The 27,730-nt window shown below is 41.3% G+C and overlaps 1 protein-coding gene across 3 annotated transcripts; it reads right to left on the bottom strand.

Annotated features, from left to right (window-relative positions):
- Nucleotides 1-275: 275 nt before the first annotated feature.
- On the bottom strand, nucleotides 276-26,968 carry fyco1a (FYVE and coiled-coil domain autophagy adaptor 1a). 3 transcript variants are annotated; one of them, XM_017711473.2, is made up of 18 exons: nucleotides 26,897-26,968; nucleotides 23,290-23,396; nucleotides 21,079-21,185; nucleotides 19,669-19,794; nucleotides 18,623-18,729; nucleotides 17,198-17,341; nucleotides 17,010-17,103; nucleotides 13,523-16,009; nucleotides 13,271-13,363; nucleotides 11,394-11,512; nucleotides 9,920-10,087; nucleotides 6,860-7,012; nucleotides 6,316-6,542; nucleotides 4,597-4,744; nucleotides 4,309-4,404; nucleotides 3,539-3,749; nucleotides 2,175-2,284; nucleotides 276-1,899 (listed from the first exon to the last, which is right to left on the bottom strand). In XM_017711473.2, exons 2-18 carry the CDS (start codon nucleotides 23,348-23,350, stop codon nucleotides 1,824-1,826), a joined length of 4,527 nt encoding a protein of 1,508 aa, XP_017566962.2. In that variant the 5' UTR covers nucleotides 23,351-23,396; nucleotides 26,897-26,968; the 3' UTR covers nucleotides 276-1,823. The 3 variants fall into 3 exon arrangements, with proteins under 3 accessions (XP_017566962.2, XP_017566961.2, XP_017566963.2); XM_017711472.2 differs by having other exon boundaries at nucleotides 23,290-23,399; nucleotides 26,897-26,967; XM_017711474.2 differs by lacking the exon at nucleotides 26,897-26,968 and adding an exon at nucleotides 23,591-23,720.
- Nucleotides 26,969-27,730: the final 762 nt, after the last annotated feature.

The raw sequence follows: 27,730 nt of genomic DNA, 5'->3' as shown, positions 1-27,730 counted from the left end.
CTGGAAACATACTGTAGATTGGATGCAAGGGTCCACTTGAACTTGAACAAGAAATCCCATCTAATGCATGCTTTTCAACATCAGATACACAAACTATGGTGGGTATTGTTCAGAATAGCTTGAAGACATGACTGGATGTCAGACGCTTCAGCTAACACTGTCTTGTATTCTAGATTTTTCCTTTAATGTTTAGATACTTGGCACACATACAGGCACACATATGCATGCTCCCAATCCCACATCAAACTTTATGACTGTATTTGCACAAAGACAGATAACAGAGGCAGAATATGAGATTTTATTACATTATTCAAAATGTACATGTTTACAAAAGAACACGTGTCACTACACGTGGGATTGCATAGACTCCAATATCAGCAACTTCTGACTTACTCAACAATTCACAGAAAACGACCTAAACAAGTCTCTTAGAAAAGTCTTATTGCATTCTGTCTAAAAATATTTCTCAAACTCATTTTTTACTGAACAAAGTGCAACGCTTGAGCGAAAAATTGCACATAATCATGTCCGCCCATGATTCAAAAACAAAACGGAGGCATGTTCTGCTGATTGCATGAACATACATGTCTAAAATCAGCAGCATTCAATTTAGCCATTTTGCGTTATCACTGCGTAAAGAGCGATCATTCAGGCCTGAATAGGCAGAGTAAATGGCATGAGTGTTAGTGTCCAGGTAGTTTTTATAATGGACAACTGGAAAGGAAAAAACAGTTACAGCCTAAACTAAAAGCTACAGAGCTGAGTACTGCAAACCTGATGCAAGTCAGTACAACAAACACAAAATATCTAGAAAACAGTGTTAAATACAACTATAATCAATATAGAATAATAATGAAACCATAAATAGGACCATGCCAAAATTCCAGTATTAGTCAACAATTTCCCAAAGAGAGAGATAATTATACAACATCAGTGTTTTATAGTCAACAAAACATCGAATTTGAGTGCAACATGTGTATCTTTTACTTCCTCCTCTATCTAAAGGACAATTAGTAGGAGGAAAGACATTTCTCTTGTTTTCAGTAAATTAGCACTGTTGAGTGTAGGCTTGGAACATTCTGCTCATTTTTAGTGAAATCATATCGTTCTGGAAGGCCACTTGACGCTGGTGCGTTTTCATCAGTTATGCCTCATCAAATTCACAACAGGTATGAATGAGGTACTTGGTAGGTCTCTGTTGTGCTGAAACTTGACTACTTGATATTAGCTATTATACCCACTTATACTTTGTGCTGTATCCCTGACTGTGATAGTGTTCATACCTTTGGTAAAAAATGGGGGCCATGTCTGCTTGACTCAGGCTTTTGAGTCTCGTCAAAAGAAGAAACGATCGCGTCTCGTTTAGCATATAGTTACATTTGAAGCTGCAGTATAAAAGATTGACAAAATGTATTCAAATGTTTGGTTGTAGTGTACTTTATAGAGGTTCTTTTGAAAAGAGCTACAAATGTGCGCTTGCATTAGCAGCAGTGCCAAAGTGCTGATGCGACACATATTCAGAATTCTGTAGTGTGTCTTTGCATATAAAACTACTTCTGAGATAATATAAAAATGTGCTTGCATAGAATAGGCCTGTATAATATGCCTTTCCTGTAGTTCAGTAATAGCCAGAAAGCCATTACTAAGAACATATATGCCCGTTCTTAAAGCATCTGAAACGCTAAAATGCATCTGAAGCCCTAAAATACAGATACTATATAAAACCCACCGAAGCATAAAATACTTGGCACATAGGGACAGTTTAGGATAAAAAAGATTAAAATAAATGACAACATAAAACCCGTTCAAAAAATCTGCAGTGTCTATGGGCAGTCACTTCCATCATAGATGACTGGCTTCTCCGTGGTCAAGTGGAAGTTGACTTTCTTGGAGATAAACCTAGAGATACAATTACAATGAGTGAATGAAGACAAAAGGGACACCGACATACAACCATCTAAAACCATCTGTTTAATAATTATGATTACAATCACAAAAATGCTGTAATATGTGTGGAGCACATCAACAGGAGTCACCACTAAATTAATATTTACTGGAAACTTTGTGCTTCATTTGATCCAGTCTACATAAGTCCATATGACTGCCTTTCTGTCTATCTACTAGTCATAGCCTTTGTGCTTTCCCAAAAATGCTTGTGTCCTTGGGGAGTGTACCTGGAGAAGGAATTGTCAAAGATGAGTGAGTAGACCCCAGGGTTCCTGGCTTTCAGCTGACCCTGAATGGTTTCTTTGTGTGCGTTACAGCGAGTCAGGGGGATCAGAACCTAAAGCACAAAACAAACACTCAGCGTTCACTGCCTTCTGTAATGATAAAAGCTCCAGCGAGGCTCTCTAAAGGTATATATTTATGAGCTGGACTGAAACTGAAATCAGGTTTCAATATGATAGCAATGAATACAGTATTTTTATAATGACACTGTTGGATTCTCACAAAAAGCATCTAAGTAGAAATGCTTTTTAAAGCTTCTTTAAAAAGTGCAGCATCTAAGATTCAGGGGATCTTATCTATTAACAACAATGGAATGTGTACAATTATTCATTTATAGTAATATGTTTCCATTAAGGTATAATCGCTTACATTTACATTTACAGCATTTAGCAGATGCTCTTATCCAGAGTGACTTACATGAAGTGCTTTGTCTATCTATTGAAAGTGTCTTTGCTAGTTACCAATAGCTTAGAGAGAAAGACAGCCCTGAGCTCAGGTACTGCTAGAAGCAAAAGCCACTGTAGATACCCAGAGAAAAGAAAGAGTTGAACACAGAACAGTGCAATACACTACAATACAATATATAAGTGCAGTGCAATATTTTACACTCAATACTTAAACTTGTAACTTGTGTTTTCACTAGCTTAGAATGAGCCCTTAGAGAGCAGGTCCTTTTCTAACATTTTGCGCCGCCATGTTTCTACAATAGCAGAACAGACAACCAAACATCGACTCTAGAAAGCTTTTTGTGTTTTTGTGTTGAATTTTGTGGCACTGCAGCACCAGAATGAAGATGAACAGAAGAATCAAGAGATTGCTCCTGGGGATAGCTAACCTTTTTGTATTGGGGCAAATTTTGGCATATGAAGGATTATACTATTATTTAGCATAAAAAAGGGTGAAGGGAGTGAAAATCCTCGTTATCAAAGAAATGAAAACGTGAAGAAGCAAAACAAAATCAGGACAGGCAACAGCAGAAAACCTGACAGCCACCATACGTTCTACTACGCACTTGGAAAATGAGGAGTGAGGGAGGGGTATACAGTTGGTTTCAATCTGCAACCTCACTGTTAGATGCAGCTTAATATTACACACTGCTGGGGCATTTTTTTTGAAAAGTAGATTCACTATTCCTATTAATAGTTACTGACAATTATTAGACAATTTAGCATTTTGCAATGATTTTATTCTTTAAAATACACACTAATAACAGAATAGAGACAAACAGTGAATGTTTTTTAGTGAATGAACCCTTCTGGGAGATGACTAACAGGAGTCGGCTGTCTGTGTGTGTGTGAGTGTGAGTCACCTTGGCCTGCTCCACAGGCGTGTTGATTGATTCTCTATAGACAACACTAAAGGCGATGCTCTTTGGCTCGGAGGAGAAGACCCAGCCGACAGTGGGGCCGTGGTCGCCAACGGTGATGGAGATGACACTGTAGCAACTGGACTTCACGAAAAGCTCCCGCGAACTGTCACCAAACTTGGAGATCTCGTCGATGTGCAGTAGCACACTGGAGCTACAAAAAGATATTGGAACACCAATGACCTTTACCATTTTACGCTAGAGATTGTTGTTATTCGAAAATATGGATCTCAGAACTGTCTTAGTATTTGTTTACCCATTTGGATTGTATGACTTTGAGTGTGTGATGTAGAACTACAGATAATGTCAGCCCACAAGGTGTATGTATGGGAATGTATGAGCTGTTCATGGTAATGTAATACAAAAAAAAGAAAACTGCGCAACTCTGCATTATTATTTTGTAGCCAAGCTTGTTGTATGTAAAATCTCATAAGAAGTAGTAGTAATCAACAGATGAACTGACAACAAACATTCAATACACATTTTAGTTTGGCCCAAAGTGCAGAAGGAGGCTCCACTTCATTTTAATTAATTTTCACTCATAGGTTACACTAACTTCAGATTCTCATCTCAGACCTGATCTGACATAAAGACTGCTAAGTGCATAGATTTGAACTGACCGTTGGCTGATAAGTGCAAATGGAATTCAAGCACAGGCTTGTAAATCGAGTCCCCTGGCTAATGAACTGTGCATGAATTGTGCATATTCTCACGTGATTTCTCCGGATTTGAGGAGGTTAATTTCAGCGTCTTGAACTGTCGGGGGCAGATCCTCCTGCTCCTCAGCAGTCATGTCACCGAGGGTGCTCCTATGAGAAAACACAGGACTGAATTTGCCAAATCAACAATATTAATTTATCCATTTAAACCTACTGTGAACTGTTGTCACTGTTAAAGCAAGCTGGGTTATAGTTAAATATACTTAAGACAGTGGGTCCACTGATAGAGTAATTCAATTTGGCACTGTTGTCATGTGATGTATACTGGGTGCATTAACTCACAGGTCCCTGGTGGGTCTGCCCTCAGCCTCCCCCTCCTGTGATTCCGCGGTGGTCTGAGAGAGAGAGTCACTGTCATACAGTCCATTCACCTCCTCCTCAGTGATAATGTCGAAAGCTCCATCTTCCTGCTTTGCATTCTCTTCAGTCACTGTGTCACAAATAAAAGGAGAGATAGAGAGAGAGAGAGAGGAGAGGAAAGAAGAAGAAGGATGGAGAAAGGAGGAAAGTAGAGGAAAAGGGAAAAATAAACCCAGAAGCTGACAGTCAACCAGGCTTATAATCAGTAACCCGTTATTGGCTAAAGTATATCGGCTTTATGAATGAATGAATAGTTGGTAGGGCAAACTTATTTATAATATCACCAAGCCATTTTACATCAACTTTAGAGTTTGTATTTATTTGTAAGCATGACATTTAGCTGCCAGAAGAGCTCAAGTCAATTTCTCACACCATCTAATTATGTCACCTAACAGATGAAAAACAGAAATAGGTTTCTTGTTGAAGCAGATTTAAGCTACAGCATTATCTCAGAATGCCCTGATGTCTTGAAGCATAGTTCAAAGTCAGTGAGTATTGGCCAATAAAAGTACTATAAAGGGAAACAAGGCTAAATGCACATATATGAATCCACCTGTGTCTGTTTACTTGGGTTTACTGGCAAAGCCTTCTTCAAAGGCAGACAAAGACAGGCATTGAGCAGAATGACACTGAACCTGAGTGTCTCTCCAAATCTTCAGAGAACGATGGGAGAAATGAATTTTAAATGAAGCTGTGATGACATTTCCTAAGGAAACCTGTTATTGTGGACGCGAAATGCACCACTTGTTTTCCAATCTCGCCTCTTACCCAGAGGAGTTATCAGAATGAAAACAGCACTCCTGCTGCAGGATGGAACTTTTGTGATGAAGCTGTGTTCTCCCAACAAAAGCTGTTCCCAAAGGAGTTACTGACATTATGCACCCCTTCAAAGACAAACTACCATTCACACAAGCAAGTACCCAAACACAATGTACCCAATTTTCCAATGTACATCTGAGATTAGATATAAGATAATCCACTTGCAAAAACAAGGGCAAAGAAAATAGAAAACAACAAAGCTGGAGTGGAATGACAGATATAAAGAACACTGGACTCTGCAAGACCTGCAACTGTGCAAGACCTGCTGGACCACAAGAACTGTTACCATCCTATAAACAGAAAAAGAGGAGAAAATCAAGCTCCACTCTTGCTTCAGATCTGAAACCATCCACAGCTGTTTCCGTCCACCCTTCCACTGTTAGAAGTCAATACTATGAGTCTGAAAGGGTGTGTAGCTTTTAAGAATACATTACTGAGAAAAAGAATGACAAAAAATAAAGTATAAGACTGGCCATTGGAGTGTTAGGTTTTATGGACTGTTGAGTCTAAAACAAACTGAAAACAAGACAAGGCAATATGAACGCTTAGTGCTTATATTCCATATAAGCCCTAGCAAAGATCTAAAACCACAGAAAAATAAGACAATCACATTTTTTTTTCATTAGTGAAATTTTCACGACCAATAAAATAACGAGTTTAAATCAGCCAATGTCTTCTGAACACTTCCTTACCGCTACCATCCTAACAAAGCTTACAAATGACTTAATAATTAACTCCTGTGTTAAAAAAAGATGGGTTAGATAACTGACAAAAATGTGAAGAGAATGAAGTGCACAGTGCTTACAATGGGAGCAACTGTACCTGTTACTCTGGGTGTGGGTTTATAGGGTGGCGGTGGGCTGGCCGTGTGCGAGTGCCCTGGTGGTGCTGGAGGTTCTTGTGGGCTGTTGAGTTCAGCACGGGTGAATCTCTCCACTACAGCGCTGTGCTGTGTGTAACACTCCCTGCAGCAGCGCTCTTTCTTCCCCCCGTACTTCGTCATTACAAAATTATTACTGCAGTAGTAGCAGAAAATCCGCCCACACAACCTGACACACAAATATATATTAGACAGCTGGTTTTATCAACCAATTATTCTAAATATTTCACCTTTAAACAGTGTACAAAAGACTAAAAAATTGTAACTTAAAGTCGGACAAGTCTTCACCAAACAGGCAAGTATTTAAAAAGTAGTCTTAAAGGGCTGCTCGTGGGTTTATTAAGATTTCTGAATGACTCATAAAGACCAGGAAGCAGTACATCGTTTCAATAAAGGCTACATACAGACTCAAACGTTACGATAGTAACAGAACTGAGCCAGACAGTGTGGGTGTCAGTGCCCAGTGAATTTATTCTGAGTGGCCACCTGCAGTGATGCTTGCGGAGCCACCAAGTGAACTGGCTCTGGCAACCAAGACAGTGTGTGGCCTCTTTGTCGAGCAGCCACCACTGCTCCTCGGCCCTCAGCTTCTGCTCAAACTCCAGAGCGTCCGACTTCTGCCACAGAGCATCTTTATCCCTGCAGGAGATTTGAAGATGGATAGAAATGAAGACAGTAAATAAAAAGGAATAAAAAGGACAAAATCTAAATGAACACAATTCATTTTCTCTTAATATACACAGTCATATGCAAAGGTTGGGGTGATCCTGGTCAAATGACATGTTTTGTTGATTATCGAAGTGAAGATAAATGAATAAAGTGCTCCTGTATGGAAAGTGGAGCTGAAAAAAATGGACAAATGCTCGGTGAGAGTGTGTATATATACACAGTTTATGGCCAAAAGTATATGCACAACCATCCTAATTATTAAGCTCAGGTATTTCAATCACACCTGTTGCTAACAGGTGGATAAAATTAAGCAAACAGCCGTGCATCTTGATAGAAACACACTGGCAGTAGAACGGGTGATACTGAAGAGCTCAGTGACTTTAAATGTGGCACTGTCATAGGACACCACCTTTTCCACAAGTCAGTTTGTGAAACGTCTGTCCTGCCAGATCTGCTCCAGGTAAATGTAAATGCTATTACTGTACAATGAAAGTTTCTTGGAGCAATGACAGTGCAGTCACGAAGCGGTGGTCTATGCAAACAAAGCCTATCCTCTGTTGCTACACTTGCTACAGAGTTCCAAACTGCCTCGAGAACATCAGCAAAAGCTGTGTGTTGGGAGCTTCATGAAATGAGCAGCTAAACACAAACCTAAGATCTAAAAGCGCAATGCCATGTGTTTTTCAGGGTTTGGGCTCGGAAACAGAACACACTAAAGACATGGTTTGATGATTTTGATGTGGAGGAACTGTGGCCTGCACAGAGCCCTGACCTCAACCCCAATAAGCACAAGTAGGACACATGGAGCATTCATTGCTGCATGCGAAGACATGAAGACATCAAAGCCTGACCTCAGAAAGCTCTTTAGTCTCAACGGGCACAAATCCCCACACTCCAAAATATTGCGGACAGCCTTCCCAAAATGATGGAAGCTGTTCTATCCTTCAAGTTCCATATTAATCCCCATGGTTTTGGAATTGGATGTCCAACAAGCTCATATGGACCTCATGCATAGGTGTCCACATACTTTTGGCCATAGTGTCTACAACTGTCTGCAAACTGTCTACAACCTTATTTAAAAACAGAACAAGCGTAAGTGCTTAGAGCTGAAGGCAAGATCAATAGATCAAAGAAGCCCCCAAATTATATCAAATGTGCTTAAACATTGGCAAGTAAATCTGCCAAAAATAGTAGTCTTAACAGAGCTATAATACTGAGTCAATACCAGGTTCAACTTTACAGTATTTGGCAGATTAACCTGAAAGTGGTTTTGTTCCAGCTGGTCTGTCAATGAGTTCACAGCCAGATTCCTTTAACGGATATAAAACAAGTGCTCAGAAGTGTTTATTACCAACATGTAAAGTTAAGTATGTGTGTTGTATTGTTTAAGCTGCATCCCATATAAATACCAACACCAAGTGAATAAAGTTTCAGGGTTTCTGTCAAAGCGAAATGTTCCACATCCCTTTCTGACAGGTTTGGTTTGTTTACACATATCAAAAGTGAACACTGCACTTCTCTAAGGTATTTACAAATGAAACTCTGAAAGTCTGGACATAACGTGGTGATCATCCTAGCACAGGATAGACTAGCAAAAAGCAGGAGTAAGAGAAAGACAATGAAGAGCAGAAGGAAGATTACATATACAAAAATTACATATAATTTTAAGTCTGTCTTTTCTTTATATTTTCTGTACTGTTCCCCATTATCCAACAATTTCTCACTCTGGTTATATTACTGTCCTCTTTATTTCCCATTGAGTGATTGAATAAAGCATCAAAAGCTCATACTGGGTCCACTGCAGGGTGGTTTCCTGAGAGTGTAAAAATCTCCCTCATTGTTCCTCCCATGATGGGACTCGTTCAGAACTTTGTCTCAGACTAAAACATTTTTTATGGCACTCACCAATGAATAACATCAAGCCAAATAATGATCCCACTGTGGAGCCTCTCACGAAGCCTCTTAACAGAGTATTCCTACAGCATTGCAACGACCTTCTCCCTCACCTCTACCTGCACCTCCAGCCTGCATAGATCCCACCTACTCCAGCCTATTCCACCCATATTCCACTCTGCTGCGATCACTGAACATTGTTCAGTGTAAGCAATATTGCTCTTTCCAAATATCCTCTTTTTTCGAAAGTAAAACTAACAAACAAACTATAAACTTGCGCATAAAACTAACTAACTCACTAACTTTTGTTGACAGATTGAAGACTCTCTATCAGGGAGCGCTATCACCACTCAAGCTTTTGCGCATGCCATCAAAAGAAGGAAAACTGATATGAACTCACACAAGCAGAATCTCATTAACGCTTATTTGGCTGTGGATCCAAAATTATGTGGATATGAATTAAAAGATTTAAAACTGTACTAAACATGTCCAACATAAGATTAGAGAATAGCTGATACTGCTGCGGTTCAGGTACCACACCAACTGTCTACGTCTAGGTCGTAGAGCTGACCAGAGAAGTGCAAAGCAAGGGTGCTTCATATTAGTGACACTGTGTATCAAACAGAACTCTCTATCCAGCAGCTCCTTCTAAAATGCTTGCAGCAGCCCTGTAGCCTCTGTAGACATAAAAATCAGAGTTTATGAAAACCTTTTGTCTGTCTTCATGTACATTTTTTACAGGCTTCAGTGCTGGACAGCCCTTCTTAGCTCATTACTAAGCTTTTCATGAATTGAGATGGACATGTTAAAGCTGGGTAAGTAACTTGCATGCAGGACTGGAGTTTGTTAATTCTCGATGTGGAAGAATGACTGAAGGGAATACTGATGAGAAAGAGGTACAGAAGCAAAATAAACAGAACTGAGAAGCTGTCTGGGATGACTAGTGGGGCTGTCAGTGCATTAGTTGAAGGCGTGTGAACGCACTTGATGAGCTCAATAAGCCGCTCCTCCAGAGTGGACTTGGTGAGGCTGAGGTCGTCGATCTCTGCAGTCATTTTGAGCTGCTGGGCCTGAGCCTCAGACTGAACCTTGTCCATCTTCTCCCTCAGCTCCTCCCGCTCCCTCTGCACTACTCCTAGAGCTTCCTCAGCCCTGTAGCGAAACAGAAATAGAGAGATTGAACAAGAAAAAGATAAAAAGAGAATGTGGGAGAAACATCACAACAGTGAGTGGCAGAGAGTGAGAGAGAGTGTGAGAGAGAGAGAGAGAGAGAGAGAGAGAGAGAGAGAGAGAGAGAAAAGGGGTAAATGCAGAGAAAGAGAAAATTAGAAAGAACAAAACTGCATAAAGAATGAAACTCAGATAATCCACAGAAAATGTAAGACAGCTCACAGAAGAATGACAAATATCACGTTTCATAAAACCTTCATACATCAGTACGCAGACACTGCATTAGTGGGACACAGACATACACGTGAGGCAGAGGGACCCCAGCGGAGACTCATACTGCTGAAAAGAGATGGACTGTATTAGCCTGCAACACTTCTTATTATATCTTATTTGGAAATCCATTATCAGTGTCCTGCTGCGAGTGAAAATGCTTTAATTAGACCCCATCTCAGTCTGCAGTCAAGAGCTGGCTGAAGCAAAGCTGACTTTAAAGGAATGATTCACAAAAATCAAATGTATATGTCCGCAGAACCGTTCTGTGGGATGACTTCATGACAGTTATTTGCTCACGGGTTCTATATTTACATCTGTATTGTGCCACTTCACCCTGTGTATTTTCAATAGCGAAAAATAATCAAATCAGAACATCCTGCTGGAGGTGTGTGTAAAGCAGGGAAGAGTCTGAGTTTGAGTAGTGTGAGTTTATTTAATTATCAGGCTTTAAACAATGCCAGTGCTGCGCACCATCAGCTGTAATCACAACCTCTGCTCATATAAATATGTGCGTGTCGTGTGCCGTTCTGCACCTCACTGCAACTCACGTTTTCTTCATAAGGGTTGCAATAAACAAGGATTAGAAAAAGTACAAGGAACAAAGCAATGAAGGGATGGTTTCATCTCTGCTATATACCTTTATCATCAGCTCTGGCACTGTCTTGGTTGATATTAATTGTAGCCCCAGAATTAAGTGGATCACTACCAAACAGTGCCGTGCAAGTTCCATTTCAACTAACTGGTGCTTTGCTCATACAAATGTAAACATTGTGGTGTGGAGTCACAGACAGCTGAAATTAAACCTATTCCATGGTGTTCTAAGCTAAAGCCTGCTGGGCCAAGCTAACACTGACATAGTTAGTAAGCAAAAAGTGCCACCCACCACACTAGCTTCTGTTTTTCCCCTCTGTCTCTTTCTAGTTGATCATGTTTGAGGAGAGTTTGGGAAAGAGAGGGAGAGTGAATGCATTTGTGTGTGTAGAGGACTGTGTATCTGTGTGTGTGTGTGTATTACCTTGTCACACTGTCTCGCAGCTCCTGTATTTCATTCTCCCCCTGCCGTATCAGACTCTCAACCTCAGTGATGTGAGAATCTTTCTCCTCCATCAGATGAGAGAAGTCTGAATTCATTCCCTGGAAAAACAGCTCAAATTCAAGGTCAGCCTGCATTCAGCATTTCCTCCACGTCCTCGCTTTGACTACACTTCACTAAACATGTTGAACATGCTTACAGTATAAAAAGCCAAAATCTGAAGATACCTTACAGAAGAGAAAATACTTCCAAAGCTTCAGTTAACAATAAGCCACTGCTTTCTAATACCTAAGCTTTAACATTCAACCAAGTGACTTCTCTGGCATGAAGAGCAGGTTAGGCCTAAATAAAGATTTGACAATTTTCATTTCCAAACTACTGTTAAAAACAAATATTGACACTCCAAAGGTGGTTTAAGGTGGTGTAAAGGTTTGAGTGCTCATGAGTGCTGACATCACAAGGCATTATTCCTGAGACAATACTGTCACTAATATTTAAATATATTGTTTTCCTTTAAACAAATTTGGTTGGCCATTACATTTATGGCATTTTGCTGATGCTCTTATCCAGAGCGACTTACAATTTGATCATTTTACACAGGTAGGCCAAGGCGGTGTTAGGAGTCTTGCCCAAGGACCCTTATTGGTATGGTGTAGGGTGTTTGCCCTGGTGGGGGATTGAACCCCAGTCTACAGCGTAGAAGGCAGAGGTGTTACCCACTACACTAACCAACCACCACCATTAATACATAATGTAGTGTGAAAACATGCACATTTTTATAAAAAACACTGTGTGATGCTGCATTTTAAAAGTTTGAACAAACGTTTAATAAACACAGGTAAATTAGACCCGGTTGTTTATTCTAGACCTTACATCACCTTGCTTAGCCTCAAACTATTTCTCACAGTTTTCTGGTCAGGTAACATTATGTATAACCTCCGTCTGAGTAACTTACATTCTTTGTCTAAAACAGTTGTGTCCTACTCTGACCCTGAGTACAATGACTGTGCTCTTTCTTATTTTACAAAGCTCTCAAAACATAGAAACCATTATAATGAGGAATGATTAAAGTCATGACTATTCAGTAAGAAAATTACATCAGGTACATCTGCTAATGAGGGCTCGAGGATTCCCTGCCATCCCGTAATTATCCTTAATTTCTCATCATACCCCCTGCCATGGACCTTGAAATGCTTCTTGTATTTCTTATCAGCCAAGTCAATCAGTTTACAACTGGCAATCCAGTGATGGATCATAAGATGAAAAATAGCTGTGAGGTTGTAACTTTGTCTTTTTTAGCTTTTTATACATATTAGCTTAATTTCATATAATATTGCTACACTATGCAAGTATTTACATCAATATGACAAATCAACTTTGATAATAAATGGTAGATTGGGTGTAGGTTTTTAAAGAATTAAGTTAAAGATGGTAGTTTGTAATTTAAAAAGTTATTACTTTGTCATGGCAAATGCAAATATGGGGTTTGGGGCCAAATCCACATGCTTTGTAGCTCACGATATATTATATGGGACAACTCATGATCTAGCCAGATGACTAGTGACACATATTAGAATTTGGGCAGCATCTGAGTTAAAGCAGGAAAAAAAAACATTAAAGATGTAATATCCAAGTGATTTCTCTAGATTAATTTCAAACTTGTTAAAAGCAGACTTTTTAAACTAAGCCCATTTTCCTGCAAGCACCACAGTCCTAAGATCAGACCTTGCTAGTAGAGCAAGTATGTCTTTAAACCCTTATAACACTGAAGATGCTGGTAATACTCCAAACAGAATTTAGATACAGCATAGTCTTCTTGTTACATAAACACGGTGAAGGTAGGTGAAACATCTACAGACCTCTAATTCTGAGACTTTGGCCTCCAGACTGGACGTCTTCACTTTTTCCGTCATCAGCTGTGCTTTTAAGCTCTCAAGCTCTTCACTCAAACTCTGGGCAGAGGAACACAAAACAAAAAAGTTTTTGAGGTGATGTACTTTATGTGCTTTTCTAACTCTGACAATTTGTCAAAAGATGTCCTTGACGGAATGTCTTTAACATGAGGGATTTCACAATGAGCAAACAAATGGTGAAAGAAAAGCTCTCCTTACCTTCACTTGGCTCTGGTGTGCCATGTTTTCTGTGCTCATCTGAAATTTCATGGCTGTTGTCTCTTCCCGTGCTGCCTCCCTCTCACTCTCAGCTTTGTCTAGCAGTTCCTTCAGCTCCAACACAGTCTCTGGAAGCTTCTCCATCTGCTGGAGCTCCTCTTGGAGGCTGGCATTCTCCTGTCGCAGTGCTGCCATGCTGGCATTCACCCGGTCTGTCTCTCGTTCGCCCTGCTCCTCCAGCTCCTGGATTCGAATGGCCTCAGCCGACCAGCGCTCCCGAGCCTCCTCTCGCTCTGCAGTCAGCCGGCAGATAGTCATTCCCAGCTCCGCCATCTCTGTATTGGCTCTGTGGAGTCCTTCTCTGGACTCTGCACTCTCCAGCATCAGTTTCTCATTCTGTGTCTTGAGCTCAGATACCTCCTTATGGACTCTGGCTAAGTCAGCCTCTAATTTAGTCCGCGTAGATCTTTCTGTGTTCAGCTGAGATGATATCTCCACTACATGTTCCTTCGACTGCATTAGCTCACTCACATGGGCTCGATTCTGCTCCTCAACTTGTTTCTTGAGTCCTTCCGTCAGGGTCTGTAGCTCTTCACAAGACGCCTCTTTGACTTCCAGTATGGCCTGAACTTGTAACTTCTCTTCTATGGCACTTTGCAATTTGGCCTTCAAGTCTACCAACTCCTCCTGGAGCCTAGACACCTCTTCCACATTCAGCCCCAACTGTTCCTGTAATACAGCAACTTTTAAGGCCATCTCTTGGGCTTCCTTTGCTTGACAGGCACTTGTCTCTTTCTGAGCCTTCTCCACTGCTCTTCTCTGCACCTCCAGGCTCTCCATCATCTCCTTCTGTCTCACAAAGGCTCGCTCTGCCTCAGCCTTTCCAGCCTCTAGTTCTTTCTCCCTGACTTCGAGCTCTTCCACTCTTGCCTGGAGTTGCTCACACAGCCTCTCTCGATCTTCCAGTTGAGAGTCTCTGTCCTTCAGCTGCAAGGAGAGATTTGCTTCGTTGCGTCTTGACGCCCCAAGGCTTTTCTCAAGATCGGAAATCTGGCCGTTGATGTTGCGTAGCTCATCCTGCATGGCTGTGAGAGCAGCTTTGACAGTGCCATGCTCCTCTCTGAGGTCCCTGTTCTCCTGCTCTAACTTGCGGACTATGCCCTTTGACTCCTCTGCCTGTAACTTTGTTTTTTGAAGCATCTCGTCCAGCTCACGGTTCTCCTCTCGCATCCGCTGTTCCCGCTCATCTACCGTCACTTTAGCATCACTGAGCTGTCCTCTGAGCTGCTTGTCAGATGCTCTCAGCCCAGTCAGCTCAATTTCTAATGCAGCCTTACTTTCTGCCAGCTCCTTCCTGGTCTCCTCATTCCTCTTTACTGTTTGTAGAAGCTTGCTGTTCACCTCCATGAGCTGGGTGCACTGCTCCTTGTATTCATCAATCTTTTTGGCCTGATCTTTGGCACTAGACTCAAGTTCTATTACATTCCCACTCAGGCTCTGCCTCTCCCCTCTCAGCCGCTCAGTTTCAGCCTCCAGGTGTTTGATCCTCTTGGCACTGGAGAGAAGTTCAGTCTCTTTTGTCCTGATCTGTGCTGTTAAGCTTTGGAGCTTCCCTTCCAGAGTTTCTTTTAGAAAGCTCAACTTCTTCTGCAGCTCTTCTCTTTCCTCAAGTGACCTCTTCTTTTCCTCTGTGGTCTGCTCCTCCATTGTCTCTAGTGAGCGCTGAAGGTCTTGCAGCTGTTTCTGGAGGTTGCTGGCTTCCTTTTCTCTCACTGCCAGCGCTCCCTGAAGTTTATCCACATCATTACGTTGGTCTTCTGCCTGTTTCTTCAGTTTTTCACCCTTCTCTGTTAAAGCCAATATTTTCGTCTTTCCATCCTTCAGGGCTTGATCTTTCATTCTCAGCTCCTCGGCCAGGCGTTCAGCCTGCCTCCTCTTCTCTTCTCCATCAGCTAGTGCATCTATTCTCCCTTTCTCTGCTTCCTTCAGTCCATCCAGAAGCTCGTGGATCTTCTGGGCTGAGTCAAAGTGGCTGGCTGCCCTTTGCCCTTTTTCCTCAAGCACCCCATCCAATTTAGCTATCAACTCCTCATTCTTCCTCTCTGCAACAACCAGTTTACCTTGAAGTTCCTGATGTGCTGCCTCTCTGATGGCCTCACGTCCCCTCAGGACATCCAGCTCTTGCGCCAGGCTCTGCTCCCTCTCACTCAGGCCCTGCAGTTTCAGCTGAAGCTCCTGGTGGTTAGCCTGTGCCGCTAATGAGATATCCAGCTGCCTCTGGAGTTCAGTCACCACTTCACGGAGCTCCGTTGCCTCTCCACCAAGCTGCTGGATATGCTCAACAAGCTCTCGCTGCTTCAGTTCTGACTGATCCAGCTCTAGACGCAACTCATCTACGGCGCTGCTGGTAGAGTCGGACAATGGCTCGGTAAGGTCAGCCAACAGACTGGACCCCAAGTCTGGACTACAGGGTAACTCGGGAGCTTGCTATCAGAGAAACAGCAGAGATGGGAGAGAGGGTGAGGTTAGAATAAGATAGAGTCACATGCAAACAAAAGGCTAGAACCAACACTTTATTTTATCTATGTCAGAGGTGGGCAGCAGCTACTTCAATTTGCTCAGTTACATATACTCAAGTAATATGTTAGCAGATTTACGGCAATTTAAAATGAAACAATCTACGTTTTACAAGTTAGCTGTTAACATTTAGATAAGTTTCTTTTTGTGTGCCAAGTTTCTTTTTTTATATCCCAATTTTCTCCCATTTATAACTATGACAAATTCTACACACTAACTAGGTGTTTCCCCTCATGACATGATGCTACCAAGCTGGCAGGGTAACTTCCCTTGGGATCCTGGATAGAATTTCACTGTGCTACGTTAGTAAGAGCATCTGTATTGCATTGTAATTGGTCATATTTCACATATTGGAGATTTATTATTTTAGATTATATCAAGAGTGCATGAAAAAAATAAACATTCCCAAAAAACATCAGCTCCTATGCTTGATATTTGTTCCACTGCAGTACGGCAGTTTTTTTTAACCTGGAACTTTTCCACTTCTACTCAAGTTATTTTTTATAAACTTATATTTCAATCATGGTTGAACTGAAGTAAACACAGTTTTACTTGAGTGTGGGCCTCTCTACCAGAGTTATAAGCTATTTTCATCAGTACTTGATTAAGCTGAAAAAAGAGCATAGAAATCTACAAGCCATTACAAGTCATGAGACAGCCTTTGATGGAATCAGCTTTTGGTGACTACTGCCATCTGCTGGATTTGCATGATCCAAGAAGGCATATGACATGATGAAAATAACCATTTTGAAAATAGGAAGGAATACATTTACAAACAGCTAATAATATATGTTTGCCTCTTACTTTTGTTAGACCTTTTATTCCTCTTTACTCTTGTTATATTTCCAGTGTGATTATTTGATTATCTGTTTGCACTGTGAATCCTGTTTGACGGAGGAAGGCTAATCACCTGTGAATATGAGCTAGCCAGGCTGTTAACGCTGGAGCTGCGGCTGGGTGGTTTCCACATGTGACTGGGAGAGTTAGTCAATCCTAGAGACCTCCTGTGGCACAGTTCACAGAGCATTATGAGGAACATGAAAAGGGGTGAGAAGTCATGCCAACATTCCTTCTGGAAAAGGTAATTTAGATTGTTACCTTGCAAACGTGGGCCACGCTGAATCAAGGTCATGACCTCGGGATGCCAGATCAAACTGGACTTCATTGAGCTCGTAGAGATAATTAATAATGTCCACACTTAGATGAGGCTTTAGGAAGGGACTCCGAGCATAGTACCAGTCACTGCAGATAAACAACAGAGAAATGATGGGTACATTAAATTAAATTACAGACGACCAAGTTTTGACTCTCTGAAAACTCTTTCAAGGTGCTCGCAATTCAGATTCATCTGCTGAGGGAAGGGGTCCGAAGACAACCAGTGTTACAAATATTCTCCCACATGATGCTTGCAATTACAAATTTCCACCAGAGAGGTCTCCAAATCCCCAAGACTTACACAGCGTAGCATTAACAATACAACTAAATATTGTCATTGTAATTTTGAGAATAATGACATGAAACCTCTAAGAGGTAAACAATATTCTTTAAGGCAGACTGCCTAGGAGCTGTTTACCAAATAGTTATCAACCGTCCATCAAGACTAGGGTACAGTGTTGCTCCTAAATAAAGCACCTGGGCCAAATTTGGACATCGCAATGTAATAAATGTAATGCGCAAGACCAAATACATGAAAGGCACACTGAACAGGTCTTACAGAACATGTACCACAAACACATGCTTGTTTGTTTACACACACACACCCATCTATTCTTCAGCAAACACAAAGGAAAGGGCAGCTTCCACTCCTAGTACCCGCTCTGACAAAACACGGAACCCAGTTTCAAGAAGTACAACTCAATAAAGGAAGAGAAAGCGTCATGTTCGACTAATGAAAGTGATGGCTTGAGAGAGCAGTTCATTTACAGGAACATGGAACAATGGAATGAACAACAAGCAAGTGAACTTCCTGGGCTGTCAGAGACACACACAACTCAATACACGCAGCTGATGACGCACAAAACTGTTAACGCCACTACATGAGTCATTTTTCCTGCATGTATGTAAGCTCAATTTAATTGCTCCAGAACTGTTACGCAGGATTGATCTTTTAGGTGTCACCATAATATTTACTATGGGCCAGATGTTGTAGAACCCTAAATTCATAACTGTGTTGCAAATGAAAAAGACCTCTGCAGAGTTTTGTAATTGTGATTTTGTGACATTTCATAAAATTCTGAAACAGTGGTGGCTATAATTTTGAGATGTTGCTACAAAACAAATATAGCTGAAACACTGCCAGTACATCTATATCCAAATTAAGGTGATGTCTGAAACTGCATTGCAATGTAATGTATATAATGTTACAAAGGAGGCTCATTTTGCACAGTTTTACAGTACCTTCTGAAGCAAAACAGACAGCCTACGATCAGAGGGAGCCTTCTTTAGAGGAACTCTCCCCAGGTACAGAGCGTTGACACAAAGGTGAACACAGAGATTTCTGAGAGGGTGAGAGAGCATGGTTACCTGGTGGTCCTCGAGTTCATGAGGCATTGCTGAAGAGTGTCCGCTAGCCGCTGGTGTACCAGAGAGTAGCGGATAAATGCTCGACCTTTCCCCAGCGACGTCTTCAGCTGAGAATGCAAAAGGGAGAAAGAAAACATTAGTGTCCTTTCAAAAAGTTAGACTGAACTTCTCAGGATAAAACATCTGCTATTTTAGCCAACTGAACTTTTCTCGCACAAATAGATCTACTATTGGTATTCAGTGTAAATTCTAACATTTAGAGTTTGGAAAAATGCAAATCTCAGGATCTGAAGTTTATTAAAAGAAGTTGGAAATGACTAAATTGTGCAGAAATACTGGGTAAAAATCCCCAATAAATAAATAAACTGAGGAAGTAGAAGTAAGAAACAAACAAAACAATCACACACAGACAGTGACTACAACACAGCACAATACAAAGGAGCAACGTGAAGAATATTATCAGACACCACTCTATAATAAGTCCCAGAAAACCACTGATGACGAAATCAGAACATGTCATGTGTTGAGAAGCACCTAAATGAAATAAACTAAATAAAGCAGAGCTCATGTTTTTGTTCTCACTTGAAACAAAAACTCTAGAACACTGGTCTAGAACTCAGCTAGTGTTCCGTAACAATTTCTGTAGAAGTTTTCAGCAACAGGGAGAAAGCTCTGCCTTTGCTAAGAAGTGCAGTGAGCAGCACAGACGGCAGTTAGTATTTTAAATGCCATCTTCCCTAACAGAGCCATTCACACGACAGCATGATATTTCACAAAAATCCTTTTCTTTGTGAGCATATGAAGAAGAATAGATTATTTCAGTGGATCCTTTCAAAGAGAACAAAAAAAAACATGAAACTATAACACACAGATATTTACGTACCTAATCTCAATTAAGGTGCTTTGCTAAAGAGGCCTAACCCGATGCTGTCATAATGAATGTATGCTGCGAAGAAAACCCTAAATGAAAGATCCTGGAACAAATTCCAGGCAAAATCTAGCAGCACAGGACTGTTCAGCTGTGTGAATGAGTGAATATGTCCTACCTCAGGAATAGACTTGACAAAGCGGATGCCATCATTGGCTCCCTTGATTCTGGCCAGGCAGTCATTAAAGTAGTCCCAGTAATCTTTCCTTGTCCCCAGAAATGTGGACTTTTCCTTCTGATCAAACTGTGCAAAATAACACTGCATTAGTACCACTACATAAAAACATGAAATACAAGCGTTATATAGTCATAAACTGTAAATTGCTTCAAGTTCCTCTATCAACATGACAAAAACCCACAGGAAAAAAAAACTGAATGAAAAATCAATGTCAGCAACTTCTACTAGGGTTATGGTCAGTTTGGCACTTTAATTCAATCACATTTGAAAGTGTTAAAAAATCTAATCAAAACTCTAATTTACCCCCTTTCATTTAATCAACTGAATGCAGTGTGAAGAATTTGTCTGTCCAACTGAAAAGCTCAAAAAGTCAAGTGGCTTACACGCCAACAGGTCAGAGTTAACCTTAAAGTCATAGGGGGTGTCAGCACTGTACAGTTTAGTGTTTTCTGGGCCCTAACATACCTACATGAACCTAAGGCTGGTTTTACATTGAAATTTTCAGGCAACTAATTGCCTGCAACATAATTGCCCTGCAACTTGAAAGTTACACAAAGGAATTTGAAAACAAGCAACACATCCATTTACTCTACTAGATTTACACCAAATTAGCAGCTCATTTTTTAATGCATCATACTGTTCTCATGATAAAATCATTCACAAGGTGTAAATTTAGTATTTACAGCATCTCTCCATGTTTTTCTGTATCTGTATATATGGTCTACTTGATGCCTCGATTATCCCATCCTAGGAGTTCCATCCAAGTTCATCAAGAATGCTTCTCAGCTTCTTCTTCCCTAATTAATTTTGGCCCTCTGGATAAGCTCTTTATAAAATCAGAGTGCACAAGGTTAGGGGAAGTGAATCTAGCTAGGTAACTCACATTAAGAGCAGGCTAAAGAAAAATAATGGTGGCATAGCCAGCCATTTAAACATCACAAGCTGGCTAGCTAATACTGAGATGTTTTCAACTGTTGCAGCTAGGTTTCGAGTGAGTTGCAGGTTATTTTATATTATGCAACTGGTGAGCAATTTATTTCATGTAAGTTCCAAACAACTAAAGTTGAAAAATGTTGAAAAAAACTTTTTTTATGCTACATTTTTTATGTTACATGCTGTGTGGATTTTTTTTTTGCTTTCTTAAGCTGCACAGAAGTGATGTTTTATAACTTTCAACTGCAACTAGTGAAAGGCTCACCATGTAAACTCTGAGACGGTTAAATCACACTAAACTGCTCAGTGCTGCTGCAGCCAACCACATTCCACCACTTGTAAGTGGATATTATGTCTATATCGTAGATGATAGATTTATTTATCAGCTGACATGTGTATTAGTGAGAGAATCCTAACCTGTAGCAGGTACTCCAGTTTGTAGGAGAACTTATGTAGGTTAGAGCTGTCATCTGTGATTGGCTCTCCATTCTCTTTGTACTCTTTGGTTATCTCTGCGACAGCATCTGTTAGGCCCGATGGAAGGCACAGGTATAGAAAGAAAAAAGGAGATATGAAAAAAGTAGTCCCACAAATATGAACAAGAATACCTGTAGCTTAAAGCAAACAGCAGTAAACAGACATTGCAATTAGACTTATATGAGCCTATGCTTTTTTTTACTATGCTTTTCTCCCAAAGGCCTCATTCTCTCTTAAAACTTTCTGGTTGTTTAATAACACTATCATAGTTCTCCCCTCAATCATTACAAAATGACAATGAAAAATGCTAAAATATGGAATATTTGAGTGAGAAATGACATCACAAATTATATCATGCTTTAGGTATTGCAATTGTAGAGCTTCAGGAGGAGAAATCTTTAACCCTTGATTCATCTGACACATTCATCCTTTCTGCTTCCAGACGGCCAGTCCACCAGCTCTCTGCATCCAGTTGTTTCTCCATGGCTGTGTTCCAGCCTCCAGTCTCTGTCAGTAAGGCTACGTTTACACAGCAGGTAAAAGTGGCCCAAATCAGATTTTCTCACCAAATCAGATTTTTTGTTTAGCTATTCACATTATCTTTTAAACGTGATCTGTATGTGACATCAATCTCAACAGATCAGCTCCTACACCGACCTTCATGCCCAAAAGAGCAATAATTCACGTGGCTCGTCCAGGACAGTCAAGACGACTAGAGAACACTAGTCGCTCACGGTTTCGACTTCGCCAGCATCATAAGAGCGGTTATGAAGTTCCAGTGGTTGACAGCTGGGCTCATCACCCACAGTGTGTTTGAGTTCACCATAAAAATGGCACATTATTCGGTCACTTCTTTGGTTCGTGTCCTCGTGTCCGATTGTTTAAACTGTTCTCTGGTGCTGCAGCCTCGGGCTCCTCCAGCCGCACTCGGCTGCTTCATTTGAAACCTCTTCAAACTCGGAGCGGCTGCGATGAGTCTCTTCTAATTTTTGGCTACAGAAACATCAGACTAAATGTTTCTGAGTCTCAGCAGTGTGAAATTATGACGAATGTGGAGTAGGACTGGCGTTAAAGTTGCATGAGTTACGATCTGCCTGTTCAGACTGAGACGCACCGCTGCAGATCGGATACGGATCGGATTTCAGTACCACATATGAAAATCTCAAATCGGAACTGAAAATGTCAGATTCAATTCATTTTTGCTGTTCACACAGCCACACAGATGTCACATCTGTGTCACATATGACGAAAAAAATCGGATTTGGGCCAATTTTACCTGCTGTGTAAACGTAGCCTAACGTCTCACCCTCTGTAGGACTGCAACTATTGATTCCTTCTATAATAAACTGATTGAAAACAGCAATATACACCGTCTGTCACATAATGCAATTTCTTCCATTTCTTCCTCGTCCTATCCACCATTCCATTTTTCATGCTCTCCAGCAAATAGCTTTCTTGTTAAAAATGGTCAAAAGACGACTGTTTTTCTTCACGTCCAACCATCTACCAGTATCTCTTCAGAAAGCAGTCCTCCATACATAATCTCCATAGCAAGTGAGGAGTTTTAATCTGCACCTGGCTCATGATTTTTTCCACTTTGTCACAACGCTAAGGTACAGCACTCAAACACTCTTTGACTTCAGCTAGTCGCTGTAGTCCTGACCCTCTGCCCTAGCGCCGGTGATTTCCCTCCAGAAGGATCCTCACACGTGCCTCTTATCCATCTCAGGAACTGGAAAGAAGCCACCAAAGGCCGAACTGTGAATCGTGACTCTGTCTCAGGCTGCATGTCCCAACTCCTCTTTGCTGACCGTCCCAGGACGAGGACAGTGTCTCTTCACCCAGCCGGCCAGGACAAGGGCCCCTCTGAGCGTAAGCCACTAAACATGAAAGCAAAGCAAACTAGCTGCTGCTGGAGGTGAATCTGCCTGACATTCTCCCTCCCTGTATCTCTCTCTCTCAGCCTCTTTACTCTCCCACTGTGTCCACACAATAGGCCCCCCTCTCTCTCTGTGCTACATGCATTCATACACAATCACACGCACAGGCACACAAGTCCATGTGTACAAGAGCGTGAGCCACACATGCAGTCTCTCTCTCTCTCTCTCTCACACACACACACACACATACACACACACACACACACAGTACCATGCAGATCTCTGATAATCCTCTGGAGCTGTCCCTCGCCAGCCGCTGCACCAGTCGCCATAGTCCCACTCACTCCCTGGCAACCAGGTCAGGGGGTCATGTGTAGTCTGCTGAGTCAGAGAATCACACACATTCAGAGACAGCAGGGACAAAAGACACACGACCGCACACACACATTCCAGTACATTAGAGGGGGAAAAAATCCACCAGTTTTTTTATTTCTGCACAATTAAACAGTTAACATGTAAAAAAGTCACTGAGAGTGGATTGATGTGAGGTGCTCTGTTCTAGAGATACTTACGCAGTCAGAATTGTTCACAGTGGTGGTGATAGGAACCAGACGTCTGAAGAGGTCAACGTCTCTACAAGCTGCCATACATGAAATGCTCACAAGTACGCTGCCTGATGCCTAAGACGTTGTTTTCCAATCATTCAGAGACCTTCTTTGACCTAAAATACATTTTATAATGGGGTACTTGGAGGCAAAAGAAATCCCAAAGAAATGATTACCACTATTCTACCATTATCAATATTACATATAAAAACCCATGTCAGAGTTTTATGTAATATTGACAATGGGAGAGTCACTGATTGTGATTTGTGCTCTAGATATTGTAACCTGTGGTTCCTATTAACACCACTGTGAAGAAATCTGGGTATGCAACTTTCATCAGAACAGATCATTTCACATCTAATTACTCCAGATGACTTTGTTTACATCTTAATGAGACATATGACGCAGAACATTTGAAAAATAGGTGGAATTCCCACTTAACCTAGATTGACTGAGATCATTTAGAATTTCAGCTTTGAGCTTCTGTACTCAAGAGTTTACACCGTAACAGCATAACAGCTCATCACACACATATGCTGCCAACTGAATACTAAGAGTTTGCCAACCCATTATACTCAATGTCCATTCAGCATTTCATCGTAAGGTTTCTACTACGCTAAATATTATTCAGTAACTATGACACTAATATGTAAGTCACACAGTTATATGAGTAAAGAATAGAAGTCTGTCGTCTTTCCTTGGTGTTTTTAAGGTGTTAAAACCAATAGGACTGCATCTCCGCACAGTATACAGTTCAGCTACAAAATCTAACAAAAGCTTTTGTAGTCAAAGCAGAAAACGCTTGATCAGATATCAGATGCACAATTTTTATGTCTTTTAATAACAACTGTAGCCTGGAGTATCCCAGAATTGCTTGTAGTGCCACATAAGTAGGTCAAACAATAAAAACAGTAGCCACATGCAGCCTAAAGTTAGAATGACAAGTATTGTATTATAGCATTACATCAGAATTAGATCATCATACAGGGAACTCAAGTGCTTTAGTACAACAGAGTAGATATGATGTTTGAGTGTGCTACTTGTAGCGCTCCAGTTAACCCATTTATGTCACAAAGCTGGTTCTTACTGGTCTAAAGTGACAAAATTTTGCAAACCTTGGATGAACCAGAATTTTCATAATTTGTTATCTCTAAAATAAAATGAGGATTTTCTATTGTTTTATTACATTAACAGTAGTCACATATGATCAATATACTGAACACAATATAAGTGATAAAAATTCTATTATCTGACATGAAATGATCAGTTTGAAAAATCTCTTCAGCTCAGACCACACGCAGGCCACTATCTTCTAAAACTCAGATATAGACATAATGGGTTGAAAGACTCATTTACAACTTGTGTTATTTTCTGAAGTAATGAATTCAGATTGCCATTGGAATTAGCGGATACTCAAGGTTTCAGTGCTGAAATATTGGTACCAGACAACAAAAGGTGGTCTCTCTAGTCAAGAGCAGGAGGTAAGTGCAGGTAAGTGGCACTAAACTAGACCAGCAGTTTTCTGCTCTGGAGCAGCCACCTGAGCCAACTACCTACTGTCTGTGAAAGCAAGAACTGGATGGTTAGAGCAGTGAGAGCCTTTACTGTGCAGCACTAGACTCACTTCACCGAACTACTTAAGGTAATAAAATCTGTCTGGTGTGCACGGTCCATTCTGATCAACAAGGCTGGAGAGAAGTCGGCTGTGTTGTTTTCCCTAAACTATCATTCACACAAAAAAGCTGTACAATATTATATGTAATGGCAGGAATCCCCTCTGAAAGCCCCTCTCATGTCACAGTAAACATTTGGTACACAGAGAGGTCGTCTTAGGTCACATTTAACCTAGGTTTATGTTCATGCCTGTATTTATGGTTTGTGGAGGTCTTTATTTTTTTATTCAATTTTAATTCTTCACATTTTCATGCTTTTCTTTTGTGGGTTTAAATTTGTTACTGGTGCAAAATTCACACACACTCACACCTCTCACTTTCAAGCTTTAGAATTATTTGACCAGATCCTCAAGAGAGAATAACAGCACTTTAATTCTTACAACTAACAGATGCTGAAAGTCCCCCTGCAGTTGACTGGAGAACTTGGTAGCCTATTTGTGAACTTTACTCTTACTTAAGTTTGTTTGTGGTAACTACTTTTACTTTAGTGTGGCTTTAGGTTCCAGTCCCCACATCTCTCATCTGAAACAGACTCCTGTAGCCTAACTGCAGGCTGCATGGCAATATTCCCCCCATAGCTTGAATTCACTCTCACGGCATGTTAAAGGGGAAATCCATCCATTTTTTCAAAATTTCTGCATAATCAAACGACTCAGACATATAAAATAAACGTTTTAAAACCCATTCATGGTGGAGGGGTACATGCAGGCTGTTGTGAGGCAAAATAGTCCCCAAAGAAAAGTGAATTTTTTAGATTTACCACTGTTTTACTATCATCAACACCACATATACAAACTCAGAAAACACGCAGGTACATTGGTGGTTCGGGGCAGTAATTAAAATGCCCTACACTGCAGATATTAGTCGCCTGGTTTCTCTACAGTAAACCATTCGTTTACATCTCCGTGTCTGAACTACGCAGAGACTGAGAGAAACCCAAGGAACTCCACTTCAGCACTGCTGATTTAACCGTGTACACAAAACTGGGGCATGAACTGCAGACGGTGGTCAACTACAGCAGACATTACTGTGAACCGTCGCAACACCCCAGAAACCGGATAACGCCGAGCTCTCGCGGCCATTCCCCCTAGACCACGAAACAAAAACACATCCTCAGGTGTGTGAGGACGGAGAAGACAGCGAGGACGGACAAGACAGCGAGGACACGACATGGGAACTGAAAACCGCGCTGAGGTCACAGGTTTTCAGCCTGAGTTTGGCGTTTTTCATGGCCGAGGACGCGACTTTAAGCACTTTTATCCCGTATATAAACTCTCACTACTGCTCTTCTGGAATAAATACGACTTGTCGGTCTACTTAGTTGCTATCGTTCACATTTGTTTGGTCTGAAAAGCAGCTGTCTGCTCAGTTTTTCACACGAGAAACCAGCTGTTTTGTTCTGTTCAGCGTCCAGCCATGTTCAGAAACACCGGACTGCGCCCTCAGCGTCTGTCAGCAGCTGGAGAGCCAGCCGTAAACGGCCAACTCAGCAATTCCCTAAATAACTGCAGTGTATATCATCTTTTATCACGGCGCTTTGCCCTTCAGCCTGTCCAAAGTGTCAAACGGTAGTGAGGACAACAAAGAGAGTCCAACATACTTCTTTAAGGATCCTGAGCGGCCCCCCTTAAAGTTTACATCGGTGAACAAACTTGCTAGTCTGACTGAGCGCTTTGAGTGACGTCGGCGCCAGCCAATCAAAATCAAGGTCTACAGCGAGGCGGCCAGGCGAGATTTTGACAGGCAAAAACGTCGAGTTGTTAGTTATGAGCGCCTATATTCTTATAGTGTGTCAGTCACTTTTTCTACTCTCCTGGATTTAAACCAGTTTTCATTAATAAAGAAATACGCAGCCCTCAGGGAACACCAGAAACCAAAGAGCGTTCAGCGTTTAGAGCGCTTAGTGGGCGGGGCAAAGGGATAAAAACAGTCAGCGCCGAATGTTTTTATTCCTTTGCCCCGCCCACTAAACGCTCTAAACCAATAGGCAGCGCCATCGGGTTTAGCTGCAGGGAAGCCACATCATATGACAGCTGAAGCCTAAGGTGCATGTCGGTCACAGGGATAAGCTGACTGGGAGGCCGAGCTGCGAGCAGGCCGCTGTGTCTGCTGACTGTGCCTTTACACCTGAATATCAACATGTCAAACCGTACAGGCCACAAACTGCCTCATCGCTCAGACCCCAGGGACCATAATGAGGATGTAGGCTTCCACTGAACCAAGGCACTCTAACCACATGAAGCTTTCATGTGAAGCAGGGCAGTCACACAGCACACTGGCTCATGACGTGTTGTTCTGTGTCTGATGTTGACAAAGTAGAAGAGAATTAGAAGTAGTGTTATTCTAATATTTTCTACGATTATACTGAGATTATACCTGGTGAATGGAGGAACAGCAAAGTAAGAGTTTCATTGTACAGTGTAACTGCCTGTTT

The sequence above is a fragment of the Pygocentrus nattereri genome, chromosome 9 (genome assembly GCF_015220715.1).
Source record: "Pygocentrus nattereri isolate fPygNat1 chromosome 9, fPygNat1.pri, whole genome shotgun sequence".
NCBI classification, from domain to species: domain Eukaryota; kingdom Metazoa; phylum Chordata; class Actinopteri; order Characiformes; family Serrasalmidae; genus Pygocentrus; species Pygocentrus nattereri.
The sequence above is the reverse complement of the archived record's forward strand: the minus strand, read 5'-3'. Positions and strand labels throughout refer to the sequence as shown.